The sequence below is a fragment of the Porites lutea genome, chromosome 6, assembly GCF_958299795.1.
Source record: "Porites lutea chromosome 6, jaPorLute2.1, whole genome shotgun sequence".
NCBI classification, from domain to species: domain Eukaryota; kingdom Metazoa; phylum Cnidaria; class Anthozoa; order Scleractinia; family Poritidae; genus Porites; species Porites lutea.
In genome coordinates this window covers 2,692,501-2,710,922 of record NC_133206.1, presented here as the reverse complement: position 1 = coordinate 2,710,922, position 18,422 = coordinate 2,692,501, and the positions used below count along the sequence as shown (strand labels likewise).

General features: G+C 39.1%; 1 protein-coding gene and 1 long non-coding RNA gene across 2 annotated transcripts in view; both read left to right on the top strand.

Annotated features, from left to right (window-relative positions):
- The first annotated feature begins 2,241 nt into the window (after positions 1–2,241).
- Positions 2,242–11,639, top strand: LOC140940360 (cornifelin homolog A-like). The gene is made up of 4 exons (XM_073389310.1): positions 2,242–2,359; positions 6,194–6,413; positions 7,985–8,124; positions 10,363–11,639. Exons 2-4 carry the CDS (start codon positions 6,209–6,211, stop codon positions 10,459–10,461), a joined length of 444 nt encoding a protein of 147 aa, XP_073245411.1. The 5' UTR covers positions 2,242–2,359; positions 6,194–6,208; the 3' UTR covers positions 10,462–11,639.
- Positions 11,640–12,922: 1,283 nt separating this feature from the next.
- LOC140941220 (uncharacterized) overlaps positions 12,923–18,422 on the top strand; it is a 7,003-nt gene continuing 1,503 nt past the window's right edge. The window contains exon 1 of the long non-coding RNA XR_012166433.1: positions 12,923–13,048. This is a non-coding gene — a long non-coding RNA (uncharacterized lncRNA). The remainder of the gene's footprint in view (positions 13,049–18,422) is intronic.

Genomic DNA, 18,422 nt, shown 5'->3' with positions numbered 1-18,422 from the left:
TTGGTCACCAGCAAACTCTTGTATTACGCTTGGCCTAAATGATACACAAACTTTTATCAAATGGTTAGCCTACGTATGGGTAGGGTGCGGCTACATGTAGGCTGTCAAATGGTAAAATAAAATGTTTAACGTTGTGTGGATCGGGAGAAACCAGGAGTCAGTCTTTAATAAAGCTTTAACAAGTGTAATTTACAAGTGTAGCTATTGTTTTCAGACTCTAAAAGATTATAATGGCTTCACTTGTAAATTACACTTGTAAAAGTTTTAGAAAATTGATCCCAGTTGTGGCCTTTCCGAAATTTCTGTTTTCTCTTCAGTTAATATCTGCGACTATTATCGATCTTTTCAGTGTATCATGATTGTCTATTCATAACCTAGCTACGAAATTCGTAGGTTCAATACCGTGAAATATGGCAAACACTCTATTAGATGCCTTGATGGGAGTTCGAAGAAAATAGCCGAGAGTAAGGTAAAAAACAGAGTTCGAGTTATCGAGGGTTCGAGTTATCGAGGGTAAAATTACAGTGAATGTATGACGGAAATCCAGGGGAAATCGACTTTGGTTCGAGTTAGCGCGAGATTCGAGTTAGCGAGGGTTCGAGTTATCGAGAGTCGACTGTACTTGAGACCGTATCTTAGATTAATTAGTTGTATTGTTGGTTTTCGCATGACATCACTAAAATTCAAACTACATAACTATCCATCCTACTGAGATTTTACTTTCATGATGTATTAGAGCAGCTGAAAACTAATTTTCATGCAAATTTTCGCTTCAAAAGGGTTCTTGGTTTTGTGACGGAGTACGCTTGAATTTTTAAGCTTTTGCGTGACGTGGCGTTTACATGACGGTATTTCGGGGAATTTTGCTATCTAAACACTTCATGGATTAGGAAAAGTATTACTTTAATGTTTATGAGTTCCCCGAGGAATAAATTCACGCTTTTGTACCAAAACTCGGTAACAGATGTTTTTGTTGGTTTTCGTCCGCCATGTTGGTGCCCATCCAGGTGGGCACCAGCATGGCGCCTCTCCATACAAATCTCTATAAATTTTGGTAAAACATTTCTTCAGATAACTCGTATACAGAATATTCTTGTGACCTGAATCTTGGCGAGGGGCTTTGTATATTTACCTCCTTTCATTTCCCAGATTCCGGACTTTATCTATTGAACGGTTTTGATTTTTATTTTGATCCATTTTAGTGGCGTGACACTGAAAACCAGCAATACTATTTTATTGTTATTATTATTATTATTATTTATTTATTTATTCATTTTTATATATAATATTTTAACGTTGCTAATGTAATTTTGTAGTGAATATTTATTGTAAATATTATCAAATTTAATCTTAATATGCGAACATACACCCGTGCGTACAACTGAAAGTTGGAAAATATATTTCTTTCATTTTCCTAAAGACATATTTTTATCATCAAATCGAGGTGGCTGAAGATTATATCGGTGTCTTTGTTTTGAAACACATTTCCAAGGTTTGAATATTGTGATGCTTCTCCTTCTTTATCGCCATTTATATTTTCTTTTCTGAACGCAAGCGATTTCTCAATATACTCTCTAGCCTTAACATTTTCACCGAGAGACCATGACACCTGTACGGTATTTCCTTTATCCTTTTACTATTCCTTAACGCTAGAGATGGTTAAAATAAAGAACTAACTGCTGCATTTTCCTTCGTATTTATTCACTGAAAACGCTCTGCGGAAACGCAGAAAATGGCATTTCCGAAACCCTAAATTTAAAAATTTTCCTGGGAAGCATGCCCCTCTCAACCCCCCTATAGCTTGGAGCACCTTTTGCACTGTAACTTTTCTTTCCGTGCGTACGCCTTATTAATTAATTTAACACTCTCACGCTACGACCGTGCTAACTAGGTGTTTGCCTGCGTGCAAACGTCTCCTATTTCCTTTGTTGCACGCGGAAAAGGGTCCCTTTTCCGCGTGCAACAAAGGAAATAGGAGACGTCTGCACGCAGGCAAACTAGGTGTCCCCGATTGACCGATTAGTACTACTCGGGTGGCCAGCTAGACGATTTTGACACGTGAAAGATGTTCATTCATTCATTCATTCAAGCTAGTTTTGTTAAGGATGAACATGTACGATCAACCACCTCTTTCCCAGGTTAATGAAGTCTTTTATTTCTCTCTCAACAAAAAAATGAACCGGCCATGCCCAGATGCTCTTAATTCCTCGACTTGCCGTTTTCGTCATCATAATCACGTGACAAGGTATTTGGCATCCTTTTTCAGCTGTCGACTCGAACAAGGAATTGCATCTCGCCAGACCTCAGACAGAAGTTTTTATAACGAAGTGTTTGTGAAAGGGTTCTTATATCAGTCCAGGTATCATAGTCATCTAAGTGATTGTTTTGTGTTGCAGATAATTGATCGTATACTTTTCCGTGTTTGTGTCGTATTAGCGCGGTTTTACGAGTCGAACGTAGTGAGCGTGCATAGATTCTGATAGATTCGACACGGCACTTAAATGTCGCTGTTTTTCCTTTAAGCACTGTAACATTTATCTTAACAGTTTCTCCACATACTCAGCTGTTTACGTGGAGCTTATTGTCGTTCAGAGCGTGATCACATATATTCACCCTGATATACTTAATTACAATTTTCATGCTTTCAATATAACAGATGAAAACCGGAAACTTTGCTCGTTCTTCGAGAAATCGTGCGATTTGGCGGGGAACCAAAGATTTCTTGTTTAGTTGTTATTCGGCAATCCTAACACAGTAACGGCCACCTTCATTCCTAGTCAAAAACAGCTTCTCACTTATCAAATTCCCAGCATTGTTCAAGCGCGGCTTAATTATTGTGGGTGATATTGGCCTGTTTCAAACGTCCTGCTATTGCCGTGCTATTAAAGCTGGCACGACTGTACATGACTGTCGCTCGACTGCAGCACGACTTGGTTTCAAACGTCGAATTTAATTCGAATGGAACGGTTGTTGCCGAAAACAAAACACATTAATAAAGAAACGGTTTAGCAAACTTTTAAATATATTCTATTGTATTTATAATCGCTGCTAAGCCTGGTAGGTCACGTACGTGACGAGCCTGGGTTGCCTGTGCCGGAAGCCAGCCTCATTTGAGATTTTTGGATGTAAATATGTTTGTATGTATATCATCGCATTTGCCTAGATTTTGATGGCCGTCGAAATCGAGGCTCTTTCGTTCACAGTCAGTCGATTCAGAAAGAAACCAAAAGAATAGTCAGAACACAAATAAAGTGTGATGTGGAAAACTTAAAGCCCGGGAGAAATCCTGTTTCGTATAGAAAGTCACATTTTTGCAAGCAAAGAGTATGAATGCGAGTGAAGGTAAAAATTTTGCATGAATTCAAAGGATACGTTTCTCAGAATATTTCAAACAATTTCTGGAACTCTACGCCTTCTACACTAAATTTTTAATTGATAAAATTGCTGTAGTTGTTAAGGGACCGGTCATTATTTATGTAGAGCGGGGGAGGGAAAAGTATGTCCAAAAGATCAAGATTTCTGTAAGGCCCCCCTTGCAGACCATGTAAATAGCAAGTGACCTCCCTTCTTTATTCAAAATTTACGTGATTACCCACCCCCCGACCTCATATCTCCTCTTGTATGCTCTACAAAGTATTATTAAAATTCATGTAATAATACCCTGTTACAAGTTAAGACTTAATTGGTAAATAAACGTACTAATCATAAGATGATTAGTTACTTTGCATAACAATGGAACTAAGCTACTCTATTACAAAAGCAGTTATAAATATAGGAAAAGTGATAGATTTTTACAAATTGTGCCTTCATAGTGAACACAAATGTATTTATAACCATGCAAAATATGATTCTTTTCAAGTGATTTTCCCACAGTTGTAAAAGGACTACTTTCTTGTTGTTTCATCATGTTTTTCGTGGGATATTGAAGTGACACAAGCATTTCATTAAAAGAAAATTTTGTCAAATGAAATATTAAAGCAGATTGGTCTGGATTTTTTATTAGCTAAAATTTGAAATAAAAGTGAAGTTTAGAGGGTAAACAGAATTTCAGTCAAATACAAATGACTAAGTTGTACAAAAAAGAGATGCCTCAAACAAAAATCAATAGGATTAGCATAAAATTGTACAATTTAGCACTACTGTTTCACATATATTGTTTATGCTCTACTATTTAACTGCTTTACCCATCTTGGCCAATGGACCCCTCTTAAAATATACCTCGCTATCAAACTGCTGACCCCCCTAAACATCTTAACAAAAAAGTTTAGCCCCCCCCCTCTAGCCAATCTGAAATAGCCTTGACTCCCCCTTTTCTTTTTTTCCCTTCCCCCCTCTACATAAATGAAAAGAAAGTGTGGCAAGGTTTGTTCTCCCTTAGTAGCAAAACGTTTTATACACGAGGGAAGCAAAGATTGAAAATGATATGATTCAGTGATAAGCTTGCAAAATGTTATGATCAGTTTCATATAAAAAATTGAACTTGATTGGAAATTCATACATTCACTCACTCCATCGGTTGCCCTCTCTCGCGTGCTCTTAACTTTATCGTGGACAGGTTTCAGACAAATAATACACTTATTTTGGTTCAAAGTTCAGTTACTATTGATCTCTTTTGTGTCATGTAGGGTTACATGCACAGTTTAAAGACATTGTTTATGTCAAATATCAACAATCAAAATAAACTGCAACTGATTCAGATTATTTGAAATGTCATGCTTTTACCTGCAGAACTTCACTTTCCATTGGAAACTACATGTATTAGTTTATGAATTGAGTTTGTCACAGCGGTGGCACAACGTTTGAAACCAAGTTGAGCTACTGCAGTGCTACACGTCAGTAGCACGACTTGGTTTCAAACGTTGCACTACTGCCGTGCTAAAGTTGAACTTGATTCGATCAATTGAGTTCAGCATGACAGTAGCCGACATTTGAAATGGGCCGTACTCAGTCCTGTTTTGAAAATTGCTGTATGAACCTCATGATTCAAGCTTCTTCATCAATATAAGTGGACTAATTTGGTTGTTATAAATAATGAGAGCTTTGCTTTTGAATGTTCCTAAAAATACCTTTTCCATCAATTTTCCAAATGTATGTAATGATTGTTTGCCTGCCAATGTTACTGATTCATTTCTCTTGTTATTTTGGTAAACGAAGCCTATTTCCCCTGCCTGGCGCCTATGTATTTCTCACCTCTTCTGTTTATGTTCCTTTGAATACTGTTTTAAACCAAATATGATAAAATAATGTAATAGGATGAGTAAAAGTTTGCTCAAAAAAAGGTTTTCAGTACAAGATTGAGGATCGAATGAAACACAGGAAGGCAGGATTGAAGCGGATTTTCAGATGTATCCGATGCATAGATTTGATTTCAGGTTGAAGTAAACACTTTTCAAACTGGCAAAAGTAGTGTCCAGTTCAGCACTGTTCCGTAGCTGACTTGGTTCCTTAAAACTGATCTAATGTGTTGAACATCAGGGTTGTAACTTAAATGCCAAAAATGACACACAGTTAGACTGTTCACAGTCCCCCTTTTTTTCTCTGTAAAGGCCATCGAGATTAAACACTTTGCATTATGGGCAGCCATCTTGATTTTAAATGTACCAAGTCTAGCCTGGGGATGAGTGTCAAATGTTCCTAGGGGGCAGGGGACAGTACCCCGAAGCCCAGGCCCCTTGGAGCATATCAAACCAAGATGGCCGCCCATGTTGCAAAGCACTCAATCACAACAGTTTTGCAGAAAAATAGGGAACTGTGAACAGTCTAACGTACAGTCTAACAGTGATCTCTGTGTGCCTTTTCAAGATGGTGTCAGATGCAGATCTCCTCCTAATCCGCATTAATAGCCAATTGTGTTTTTATTAGTCTTGCTTATGGTTGCTTTGATGGACGTGGGAAAAACATGCAGTTTTCAGTAATCCAGAGCTTACATGCCCACACAACCTAGGCAGCCATCCTAAGTTTGATTGGTTCAATTTTTTTTGTTATGACTAGTAGATACAAATATTATTATTATTCCAACAATATATTTTTTAGTTCAAGAGAAAAAAGCCAGGGAAAAGTAAGACAACAAAATAATATGTGCAGGAGGGTGGGCTTGCTTCTCAAAATTTTTAATCTATGCATGTTCGCTATCTCCTTGTCAGAACCCAATTTCATTTTTTTTAAATTAATAATCATTGTGTTAATGTTCAAGGAGTTCCAAAGCATCATGTCTCAAAAACCTATGGTGGGGTACACAACAATGCAAGAAGAGTATGGTGCAGGGGGGCCCCCTCCGTATGGACCACCTCAACCAACTTTCCAAGCCACCAATACAACTGTTGTGGTGAACCAGCCAGTACCACTGGTCATGCAGCAAGGAATGCGTGATTGGAGCAGTGGCTTGTGTGGCTGCTTTGAGGACTGCTATTCTTGTAAGTAAATTCAGGGTTTGAGTTGCTCAATAAAAACTTTTTCATTGTCTTTTATTTAGTGTTTCCTCAAATTAATTTTTATAAGTGTACAACATGGATGTTTGTTAGTGAAATTCTACATCTTAAACTCTCCTTAAAACAGCTCATGGATCCGGAAGAATGTAGATACAGTCAAATGCCTATATATGTGCAACTAGCACTGATAAGCAATAACCTCATAAGCAACTATCCATCGAAAAACACCAAAAACATTTCAGCCAAAGCCCTATAGTGAGAACCTCTCATAAGCAGCCACTTCCATTGTTACCACAGGTGATGGGTAATTATAACCACTTGACTCATGGTCTGTTCTCTATGTTCAGTGTATGTACTGCACTACTCAGAATATATGAAGAACTTTTGGTGGCAAATGAAAGTCTACACACATCGTAAATAATATTGGGAGTTTTGAAAAATCAAGTGTATTCGACAAAATAATGGGGATTCCAGTCTGTAGGTGATTGAAAAGATCGCTGTGGTTTGATTCTTGTAAATGACCACTAAACCTACACATTTTTGGGTGGTTTTTATAGGAGTTTCAGCTATATCAAAGAAAGAGACCAGGAAAGAGCAGAGCTTAAGCATTAAAGGAATTTATATAATAATTAGTTTTAAGTTTGATGTCCTTTTTAATCTCACCTGCAACAAAATATATCTCCTCCACCAGTCTTCTATGTAACCCAATCTATTGGACAAGTGGAGCTCTTTATATGTAGTCTCTCTAACTTTCGGTGTACCATTACATGGCTAATGTTTGGTGTTAATTAGGCATGTACCGATTCACTGAAAAGTCAACTAAACCCCTCGGCACTGCACATCACTGTGTCGCAAACAAAGGACTTTATTGTCATTTCTGCTCTCTTGTGGTAATCAGTGTTCTCCTCATAAGGAGGTAACCAGTAAAATTTATTGCATGAAGCAACTGAACACTTCTTACCATCTGCAACTGCTTGAAGGTGTATTAAAAAAAGTAGATTTAAAAAAAAAATGAAGTTGTGATCCGATCGGATTCTCACAAGGAAAATGATTAATATAATATGTGGAAAAGTACTTAAGTATACACAGCTATCTTTATTATTATGGGCCACACATTTTGAGAAGAGAACATTGGAGACAGAGTAAGATTATTGCAATCAAACGTTTTAAATATTGTTGTCTAAAGATAACAATGGCTGATTTCCATAAAATAGGTCTTCAAATTAGGGAATGGCGTTTCAGAGAACTTAGCTCCTAAATTTCTCAAAGAGGGAGGGGCCATGTCCCTCACTCCACTATCCCCCCCCCTGAAAAGTGCACCTGTGGGGCATATTTTTGCCTTACTGGCTAGGCCATGAATGGTCCTTTACCTGCTGAGCTAAATTTTCAGGAGAACACTGGGTAATTCTTTGATCATCATTAGGCCATGAGGCAAACTTGCTCTCCCAGTGCAGCTGTGATGACTGTGAGCATTGCGGATGTCCGATTGCACTGAAAATTAGTTGAACTGCATTAACGCAATTATTAACTTGTTTGTTTGGTTGTTTTTTGTGCAGGCTGTTTGGGATTATTTTGTCCTTGCATCTTGCTGTGTGATGTCTCATCAAGGATGGGTGAAGGCTGTATGTTTGCAACATGCTGTGCTGGAGCTTTGGTTGGACTACGAGTGAAGATGAGGGTTCAGCAAAACATTCAGGTACAGTACAGTGTAGGCTGATGATTCTAATAATGATGACAATGTTTTCTATGATGGTGGTTGTAGTAGTGGTGAGGTTGTGATGGTGATTGATGGTAAAAAAAAAGCATATCAAAGACTAATAAAATAGAATTGAAGTCTATGTGTTTCATTAATATTGGTCAATAAATTTGACTAGTATATAAAAGTTCTAGTCTTTGCTCTTCTAGTTCTGCTAGACAAAATATTTAGCATTAACCCATTTGCTCCCGGCAATTTTGCCGAAAATCGCAGTTTGAAGCTCTTCGAGTCGCTTTCTGGTCACTGTCTGGCTATTAAGAGCTAAAACTTACCACAAAACCATTCACAGGTCGGGTACTATGCCACCTTCTAATCCAGCAAAATATTAGCTTGCAAAGTTTGGGCATGTGCAGAAAGCAAAACTTCAAGATAGTTTTTGGGTTTAAAAGTGACATAGTAGTCTTGACTTTTTCTTTTTGCTTTCTTTTCTCCCCTCTAATCTTTTGCTTTTCTTGCCTCAGTTTTTTTCGTTTGCTTGGTATTAAATAGGCTTCATTTCAGTGGGAAAACTTTTTGGGAAAGCTTTTAGGATTGTAGGATTAGATGGAAGGAAAGATAGGTGGATAGTGGAACCAGATTTCCATGGAAATTTTCGGATCATTGTTACATGATTTTTGCCCTTTTCTGCAGCCTCCTTGACCTAATCATGCTCATTCTGGTATGGTTTGAAAGATCTCTTCACCCTTGCGCAATTTAGTAGACATAGTTGTCCTTGACTGTTAAGACTGATGATATCACTAGCTGTAGAAGGGACATGGATCCCCAGGGGGGGCACTTGGGTATTTTTTGGGTGGGTATGTGCCGCCCGGGACTCCAAATTGGCACCCCGTTCTAAAAAAATTTCTCCTAAAATTGATACCCCATTCTAGAAATGGGCCAATTTTTTTACACCCCGTTCTAGAATTCGCCCTAAAACTGATACCCCATTCTAGAAATGGGCCAATTGTTTATACTCTGTTCTAGAAAGTTTGTAAATTGAAATAGCCCTATTTTTTTAAAGAGATATTTCTTTATTTGTTCGACTTATACATCAAATAAATGCTTTTTCATAATCAGCAACAATTTTAAGCAGAAGATAAAGCCGCGATCCACAATTTTTTATACCCCGTTCTAGAAAACGCCTCTGATTTGGATACCCCGTTCTAAATCAGGAGCTTCGAAATCACTACCCTGTTGGGCGGCACATACCCGTATAGGTAATGTATGGGAGTACCCCCCGCCCCCCGCCCCCCGGGCATGGATCCTCACGGGCGGTTACAGGTGGTTCATGGGCAAATAGGTTACTAACCAATCTTTGCCTACTTGGTTTCTGTTTTAAGAGCCTTTCATATTGTTTATTGTTTGGTGCCTTGACTGAGTTCTAGTGCATGTATCCCGTCTTGAAGGAGATCCGCAAGACTAAAAAAAATTATTTGCGACTTTGATTGGTCCTCTGTGATTTTTTTATTTGTCACGTGGTGTTAATGGGTTTGCAGATGATGGGAGTGGTGATGATGATGATGATAGGTGGTGGTGGTGGTTGTGATAGTACCATTAATGGTCCTAAGGAGTCAGTGATGTTGCTGGTGATGATAATGATTATGGTGATGATAAAGAAGAGAATGGTGGTGATAATGATGATGGGTAATAATGTTGATGATTGTAGTGATGACGTTAATCTCTTTCATAATGGTGGCCTATTAATATATTCGTTTATGTGTATGTGATAATCAGGCTTTCTGACCTCGTTTGAAAGTAAGAATTCCTTTGTATTTTGCTCATGCTAATGAGGTCAGAAAGGCTAGTACACATAAAAGAATATATTAATAGGCTGTCAAACTGAAAGAAGTCTATTGATCATGATATCTTAAGTTACAAAATAATGTGAATTCCATTTTTAGTGCTTTAGGTGCCTTCGAATTATGAATTAGAATTAACTTTGGAATTACTGGTTAGTTGATATCCTAAAGTTGTGTTTTAAGAACTGTCTTTTTTGAAATAAATAATCTCTAAGATTTTAAAATTGTAAAATATTTCTTGCCTGATGAATTTGTAACCGTGCATAAATAAAGATTACCTTACTTTACCTTAGATTATGTCGAGCCATGTCTTAGCTTAAGGATAGGGTAAGAGAAGGGAAAAATTCACGCTTGTTAGGAAAACAGTTTTAAAAACACAACTTTCTCCTTTCTTTTTCAGGGTTCCCTGTGCAATGATTACTGCACAATCCAGTGTTGTGGACCCTGTGTATTATGTCAGCTTTCTCGTGAGCTGAACCACTGTGGAGTTGGACAGTAATGTTAGTCATTCATCCTACTTCGTGGAGCTGAACATTTAGTTAGTACGTGTAAGAACGAGCTATAGAAAACAGTTTTTGTACTCAATTGTGTTAGAAAATTATTATGTTCCGTTAGACTGGAAAAAAAATTTGGAATGCCATAGTCTTTAAACGTAAATAGTAGTGGAATCTATTATCCCCAGAATAGCCCGTGAAAATGTTTTTGTTTTTATGGGAAAGACCAGCCAGTTCTTCGAATGATGTGACATAGTCAACTTATATCCCCACTTATAGTTGGACAATGTTGTTTAGGTATTGTTATTTTTAAAAGGACTTGTTTAAGAAACCTGGAGCCAATGATCCTAGAGTCTTCATTTGCCTTCAATAAGTGTAATAGAATGTTAGACATTGAGGCTATTTTTAGATTTAACTAGGTGCAGCAATTTGAGTTGTTCTTCACGACAGAAATCGCTTCCGTTGCTAGATTCTGATGTCTCTGAACTCAAAGATAGAGTTAATCGGTTATCCAATGAATTGATTTAACTACCTTTGCTTGACATTTCACCATCCGCTATTGCTGTTTATTTTCCGTAAATTTTACTCTGCTCTGATTGGCTGAGAGTTCTTTGGCGCGAAAGATGAATCTGAAAACAACTTAAAATCCAGTTATTATTAGAAAGTTGTTGCAGGCCCTTTGGTGATGGTCTCCTGAACACAAGTTTTGTCAGTTGTTTGGTCCTCCGCTGGTTTAGAAAAAGCTGTGGAGGCGCGCCTGTATAATCAACATTGCGATTGGCTTTGTGACGTACTCAGATAGAAGCAACCTCGTCCCCCGGGTCTCTCTTCGTCCTGTGCCGTGGAGAGAACATTAGAGTCCTGGGGAGAGTAGTATAGCTTTTTGTGTGATTGCGCCAAAGGGGCAGCCATTATCAGAAAAAACGATGGATTTGAAGAAAGTCTAATTTCATAGTTGTTGTAAGGGTCAACTATAAAACATTGACATTTTATACGAACTTTAGATGACGCTCAGTAAAACTGAAGCTTTAGTCTGAGCCGACAATAGTTCAAGGGAGTCACCCTTTAAAAAAAAGTGTATTAGTCTTACAATGAGAGGTCATTAATTTAGATGTTTTTTTGTTTTTGTTAGCTTTGTACAAGTAAACGAAGGAGATGTATTAAAATCAGCGTATCCACGAAAGCATACTGTGGCATTTCTTATCGCTAATGGAAGTAGATTTGACTTCGCAACTCTTCTCTTTTTTGTGTATAGATTTTAAAACGGCACTTCTGCCGTTGTTTCAGTCTAGAGAAAAAGTACTTACATATAACTTAGCACCATAACTGTCACTAGATGCGTTACGTCATACCTCAGTGATATCGAGGGAATTACGCTCACGAACACCCAAAATGTTGAGAAACACCTCGGGCTGCCATATTTCTTAGCAGCAACATTACAGCGTGCGACGGAAAAGTAAACTGACATGGTCGAAAAGTAAACTGTCAGTGGGGTAGTATTCCATAAACAATAGCAGGAGTCGGCTCCTGACAATAGTTATTCAATTAAAAAAAAGCTAAGGCCAATATCGATTATAATGCAAAGAAGGTCACCTTCACTATTGTCCCAATGTCCCAATGTTCCATTTCAGTCTTGGATATTGCTTCAGCACACTCGTGCGAAGACCTTCGGACTTAAATGAGGGAGGGCAGGGGGGCTAGGAGCCCGGAAGGATAGGGGCAGAAGGGGAATGGGAAGCGGGAGGGGGAGTTGTAGGAGGGTGCATTTCGCAAATATAATTAATGTTTTGTAATCGAGAAGGCTAAAGGGAGAAAGCTAAAAAAATGAAAGGGAGCTGGGAAGGCAAGGTACGGAAGGCGGGAGGGCTGGACCTCCCTTCCCCCCCCCCCCCCCCCCCAACACACACACTTACGGACCTGTGGATACTCCCTGAGTGACGATGTTATGTACTTGAAACTTGAAATGTGAGCTTCTTGATGTTGATTTGGAAAGAAATGAAAAATTTTTTTTTTCAACCGTTATTAACTTAAGACGTAATCGTCATTTTCGAACTCTAACCTCAGCATAACTTTTTTTCTGCATCTATATTAGTGACTAAAACCTCATTGTGGTCAGGTTCATAATGTCAAAATCATCAATTTTCGCCTGTTGTCGGGGATAGTTAGATTCACCAGCAAATAAAGGCACCCGCTAGCTGAAGAATAAAAGAGAAATTCAAATACCGCAAAATCAATAAAATGACTGTTAAGTTATAAAATGATCACTGAGTTAAAAAGAAGAATCGAGTAATTACTGACGCCAACATCGTGGGTTACTGAGGCCATCAATACGCTTCAATTAGCCAATGAGCTTCCCTGTTTTTGCACGATTAGCAAAGTATCAAAACTATTTTAAAAAAGTTAACTACGTCAACAGCATTCTCAGTGAATAAAGGAGTGATGTTTTCCCGGAAACCTTAAAGAAAGCGTTCTTCCGCATCCTTGAGCAAATTTGTGGAGCAAGGGAATCCGCAAAGTGCTTAAAAGTGTTAGCTGAAAATCGTCAGCAGTGGGAAGGAACTCTAGTACTAGGAACTAAAGCAGGTCCTTTCAGTAAGTAATTAAATTACTCTAAATTTGTTTTTTTATTAATCAGGCGATTGTGGAGTATCATCAGTGGTAAGGTGTGTATTTAACGACTAGACCACTCAGACACCCAGGGAGCGTCGCGCGCTTTGAAGCACCTAAAGATTTGTGTAAGGGTATCATTGAAAATAAAAATGAAGTTGCTTTCTTTCAAATCATCTATATTGCGTTTTATATAGCATCGCTAAACTTGGCTCAGTTCAGTGTTGACAAATTTTCGTGGAGTTGAACTCTTGAGGACTATTTAAAACAAGTTCAAAAAGAGAAAGAAAATTTCGTCTTCGCAAGTCCACGTCCTCCATAAAACATAAAAAGTCGCGTTAGAAAGTTTCATGTCGTAATTGTGCAGTGACGTCAAAGAGGCGTAGCAAAGAGTGTGATGCACGTGTACAGCTTTTTTTGGGTCGTTTTTACCGCAGCCTATGTGGCTTCTTGAATTCGATTTTATTGAAGCAAATCGACTGATAACAGTTCAACATGTAAAAGATTCAAACTATGAAACAATACTAGAATTACGTATCTCGCAATAACCCTCGCGAAACTCGGTTTTAACAATTTGGTAACATCCTTTTTTTGTAAAAGAGGCGAGAACTCAGCGAGAAAAGAGGAACGATCCTTTGCCTTTAAAACTAGAAGCTACTAGACCATTATGTATATAACGTGATATTTTTTTTTAAATGTCGTTTTTTATTCTTGCACTAACCATGTTTAAAACGATAAGTAAACTGATCTGAAGAAAAACGATGAGGAGAGGAAGAAGGCAGATAGAAGCAAACCGAGGATGCAGCTTGCACAAAAAGGTCTAGATCGAATCAGATCTTAGTCGAGTTAATTACGTTAGAATGCAAAAGCACCCTTCTGATGATGAAGTACAAGCTACTGTTACTAACTGATTAGGTGATATCTGGAATTCCTTAGTGTGAAATGGATCTAACGAAAAGGTGAGACTAGCCTCCAACTTCAATGGCACGAGCAGTTTTTAGTTCAATCTTGTGTGGCGTGTATTACTGCTCTAGCCGATTGTCAGTCTTGGAATACAAGCAACATGAAGTCAGTTTTAAGCTTTTAAAACTGATTTTACCAGGCAAAAAAAATAATAATAATAAATCGCCTTCAATTTGTAGCATAGTCTGAATCGGTCGTGAGGTTTGATTGTGTTAAACATACCGAATCCGTCATTTAGACTAATTAGGGTGTTTCACAGTCTCAAAATAACAGTGTAGCTATGGAAACTATTAGGCGGCAGCCCCAGAGTTATAGTCCGGTCATTAAAGTGCAATCAAGTTTAGGGAAGGATTTCTCATAATGGCGATTCTTCAAAAGTAATTACAAAATTTCTCATTTGAGAGCCTCCGAATACGTCCACTGAAAGCAAAGGCTACTACTTTCTCGGCAATATGTAACTGTAGGACTGCGCCAAAAGCAAACCTTAGAAGGTACTGTGCAACCAGATTACAGAACAGGTTATATTACCCTGTCTAGCCTGTTCCAGGCGTTCAGACAGTGGGGAGCGGTGCAAAGTAAAAAGGAGCGCGAAAAAATAAAAGCGAGGGAGGAGCAGCAGCTGGAACAGGCTATACCCTCTCAAGTCAACGATCGTCTTGTCTAAGGCTGTCAAATGTTAATTGCCTTTATTGTGTTTGTTTGTTCGTTTGTTCAGGGACCGCGGAGCAAGATGAAAAGTGGGAGGGCTGACAATTGAAAATAATTTTTTCATATTGAAAATCGAAAAATTTCTAACTATGGGCTATTGCATTTAATATCCGCACCCCCCCGGTTGAGGAACCATGGAATTCTCCAGGGGTAAGTTGAGGATTTCTTTAGGGGTAGATATAGAGTAAACAAATATGGAATTCTTTGGGGGTGAAGCCTTAATTTTCACAAAATTCTTCAGGGGTAAACCCAAATTCTTCAGGGGTATGACCCAATTCTTCAGGGGTAAACCCATGTTTTACGGAAGTCTTCAGGGGTGAATGCAATTTTAGCCAATCTTAAGGGGTAAGATGAAAAGGTAAGTCCTCAACCGGGGGGTACGGATTTTAAATGCAATAGCCCTATGGCCGTTCACTGTTCAAGTAATGTAATTCTTCTTGCCATCGAATATTTCATTGATTCGAAAGGAGAAAGACAAAACATAAAACTTTTATCAACTCAAAACAACTACTCACCTTTGTTTGGCTTGAAAAAGCTAGTAATAATCTTCATTTCGTCTGATAAAACTGATAAAAAACTCTGGCGGAGCTGGAAGTACAAAACACGCTGCCGAACGAAGAGAAGGGGTGGCCAAGGCGATTGCCAAGGCATGGCGTTTGATCAAGGGGCAAGTCGGCCCCAGGGCACAATTACCGCGAAAAGCACAGGAGCCCCACAAAATGCCTGGCGTTTGAAATTAAAGAAAATACATAGAATATAGTGGAATGTAGACGGAAAAAAACTTGTTTCAAGTCTTTTTTTTAATTTTAATTATTTTTCTTTTTAGCGCAAAAAGTGGGGGCGGGGGCGCAAAAAAGTGGTGGGGCCGCGGCCCTACCAGCCCCTCCCCCCCCGCGGTCCCTGTTGTTTGAGTAACAAGAACAAAAAAATCTAGCCTGAGACCAGGCTCTGCAGTGGGAGAAAAAGGCAAAAAAGGGGTCAAATGGAAAAAATATCGGCGACCGAAGCGAACCAAGCGGTGGCCTGGGGATGGGGAAAGAGCGGCGAATCCGCCATTTAGACTAATTCAGGTTGTCTCATAAACAGTCTCAAAATAACAGTGTAGCTATGGAAACTGTAAGGCCTGGGTTAACTGCAGCCCCAGAGCTACAGTCCGTTCATTAAAGTGCAATCACGTTTAGGGAAAACTTCCATCCTTTCCCCTCCTCAGACTACACCTCTCGGCTCGCTTCGCTCGCCGATTTGTTTCCTTTTCCCCCCAATGCGGAGCCTGGGAGCCTGGTCCCAGGCTAAAAAAAATTTGAGGCGCTCCTTCGTTCGCTCGGTACAGTGACGTGAAGTATTAAAACACTTAGCGACTCGTCACAATGATTTTCAAATAATCGGTTGCGATCCGGTCCAAATGCTGAATATTTTAACTAAAAATGTTGTAGATTCATCTTGTAGGCTCCGCGATTAAGGGTGCGCTAGATCGATCGTATGCCGGAATAAGAATACACAAAAGTTTTGTTCAAATTACTGGTACCGTGATTTTTGGACCATTTGAACTCTACATGCGCCGGAATATTATATTTCAAGGCCCGCCAAACAAATGACTTCTAGAGTTTATTCCGCTATTTGTTCTTATTCCGGAATACTACCCCCAGTCAATCGAACACGCCTTAAGCATGATTGCAAAAAGGGATATAACGCCGAACTACCGGGGAAGTTAGGAATCGATCGCGTTGCACTGTGTCCTGCTTCATGTCAGGCAAGGGAGGATAGTTGGACAATTTATCAGCACTTACCGTTATCCCGGGCTGCTGACGGCATTCAAACGCCTGTTCGTTCAATAGTTAATAGCCTGCGAGCATGGGCGTGTATCAACAGTGTTTAAAAATTAGGTACTCGAGGGAACGACGTGAAACCTTAAGTGTCGGTTCTTCATAAGTCTGGTGACGTTCATCATAGAAATGCATGTTAAGGTTGAATTTTAAGAGTTTAAGCCCGATGAATACACGAGAAAGATGTTTTTTCTCAGTCAGTGACACAGGGGTCACGAAAGGGAAAAAATCCTAGTACTCCTAACAGGAGTAACCTATGACCTTCTTGTCACCAGTTCAGATGCTCTACCACTGAGCTACAGGAGACTTGTGGGAGCTAGGGGCACTAAAATAGGTTCACTGAGCATGAGAAAAAAACCAACCTTCCAGTTCTAGTATAGCAGTACAGTGCCGGATGTTGGTCCCATAAACCTAGCTTAGTGGCTTTAGCTTCTACGAATCTCCTGTGGTAGAGCATTTGGACTAGCAACCAGACGGTCATAAACCTTTCCGACATAAAAATTTCGATACAATAGATAAAGCCTTGAAAACATACAGGGTGGGTGAAACGGCTCTAAGACCCTCAATTTTAATCCGTATAGCTTGCAGCTCTTCTACCGAGACGTTCTCAGTGATTGGGAAAATGAGTTCTTGTGGAATAATCGTGAGATCAGTATGATGTTGGTAACCGAACCAAACAAGGTTGGTATAATGCTGGAGAAAAGACCATGCCAAACATCCTAGACATGGAAGGAAAGTTCTTGGCGTTTACCGGAATTCAAGAAGAAGTACACTAAAAAATTAACAAAACCTTTCCGCGCTACAGAGGCTTGTGCGATAACATCCCAAAGTATTGGAGGAAAGTTTTTAGCTGTGATCGCGAAAGTGATTTGGTAGTTACAGAACAGGAGTCAGTTCAGCCATTTAGGAACTTACCTCCGACTTGCTGGCAAGCCCGCTCGTTTTATGTATCCAAACAAATCTTTCCAAATACCAGTACATCAGAAGCTCGTCTTATTAACGTTGGATTCACAGATCAAACAATTGCGGCGTTTTAAGTTTTTTCTATTCAAAGTCACGAATAAAAATAACAGCTTTTTGTGTTTCAGTCAGCTTTAAATAAACATTCAATTCCTGTACACTCGCCACAAAAGATTCCGTCAGTACCAATTATTGACAAGATACGGGTTTCAAGTGTGTGGATTGAAACAGACCTTAGAACACCTGTTTGTAGAATGTCGTAATCAGCATGTTCAGTCCTTCTGGAACCTTTTTGCCTCTTGGTGGAACGGCAGTAACTCGCCCATAGTGTCTTTGACAAAAAAAAGGTAACGGATATGCATGACCCTGAGAAACGGTCCTTCCGTACGTTCAAAATTTGCCTGATAGTGGCTAGTTTTTATATCTACTCCGCGAACAAAGAAAGCGACCCGTATACTGAGTTTCTTAGCCTTTTTTCTGAAAAACAAATCAATTATCTATAGAGCCTTATGTGTAATCAGTTCGAGAATCTTTGAGCCTTTAGCCGCATACAATTTTGGTAAATTCAGTTCATATTTCTTAGTGTTTATTAAGTTAGATTTTTATGGTAATATCCCGTTTACGCCAGTGTTTTATCTTTTCTTTGACCTTGTTACCCATCTTTTATCTTAGTTTGTGTCTCCAGGCTCTCTCTCTCTCTCTCTCTCTCCGTTTATTGTATTGCACTTAAGATTCATGATCAATGAAAAATTTTAACAAACAGCTCAGTGTAAGAGCACCTGGACTAGTAGCCAGAAGGTAAATAGGTTTGACTCCAGTTGGGAAGTACTTGGAGTTTTTCTTCCGAGCCGCCAGGTGTCACAGACTAAATCCTGCCAACTTTCGCAAGTTAAAGATAATTTGAA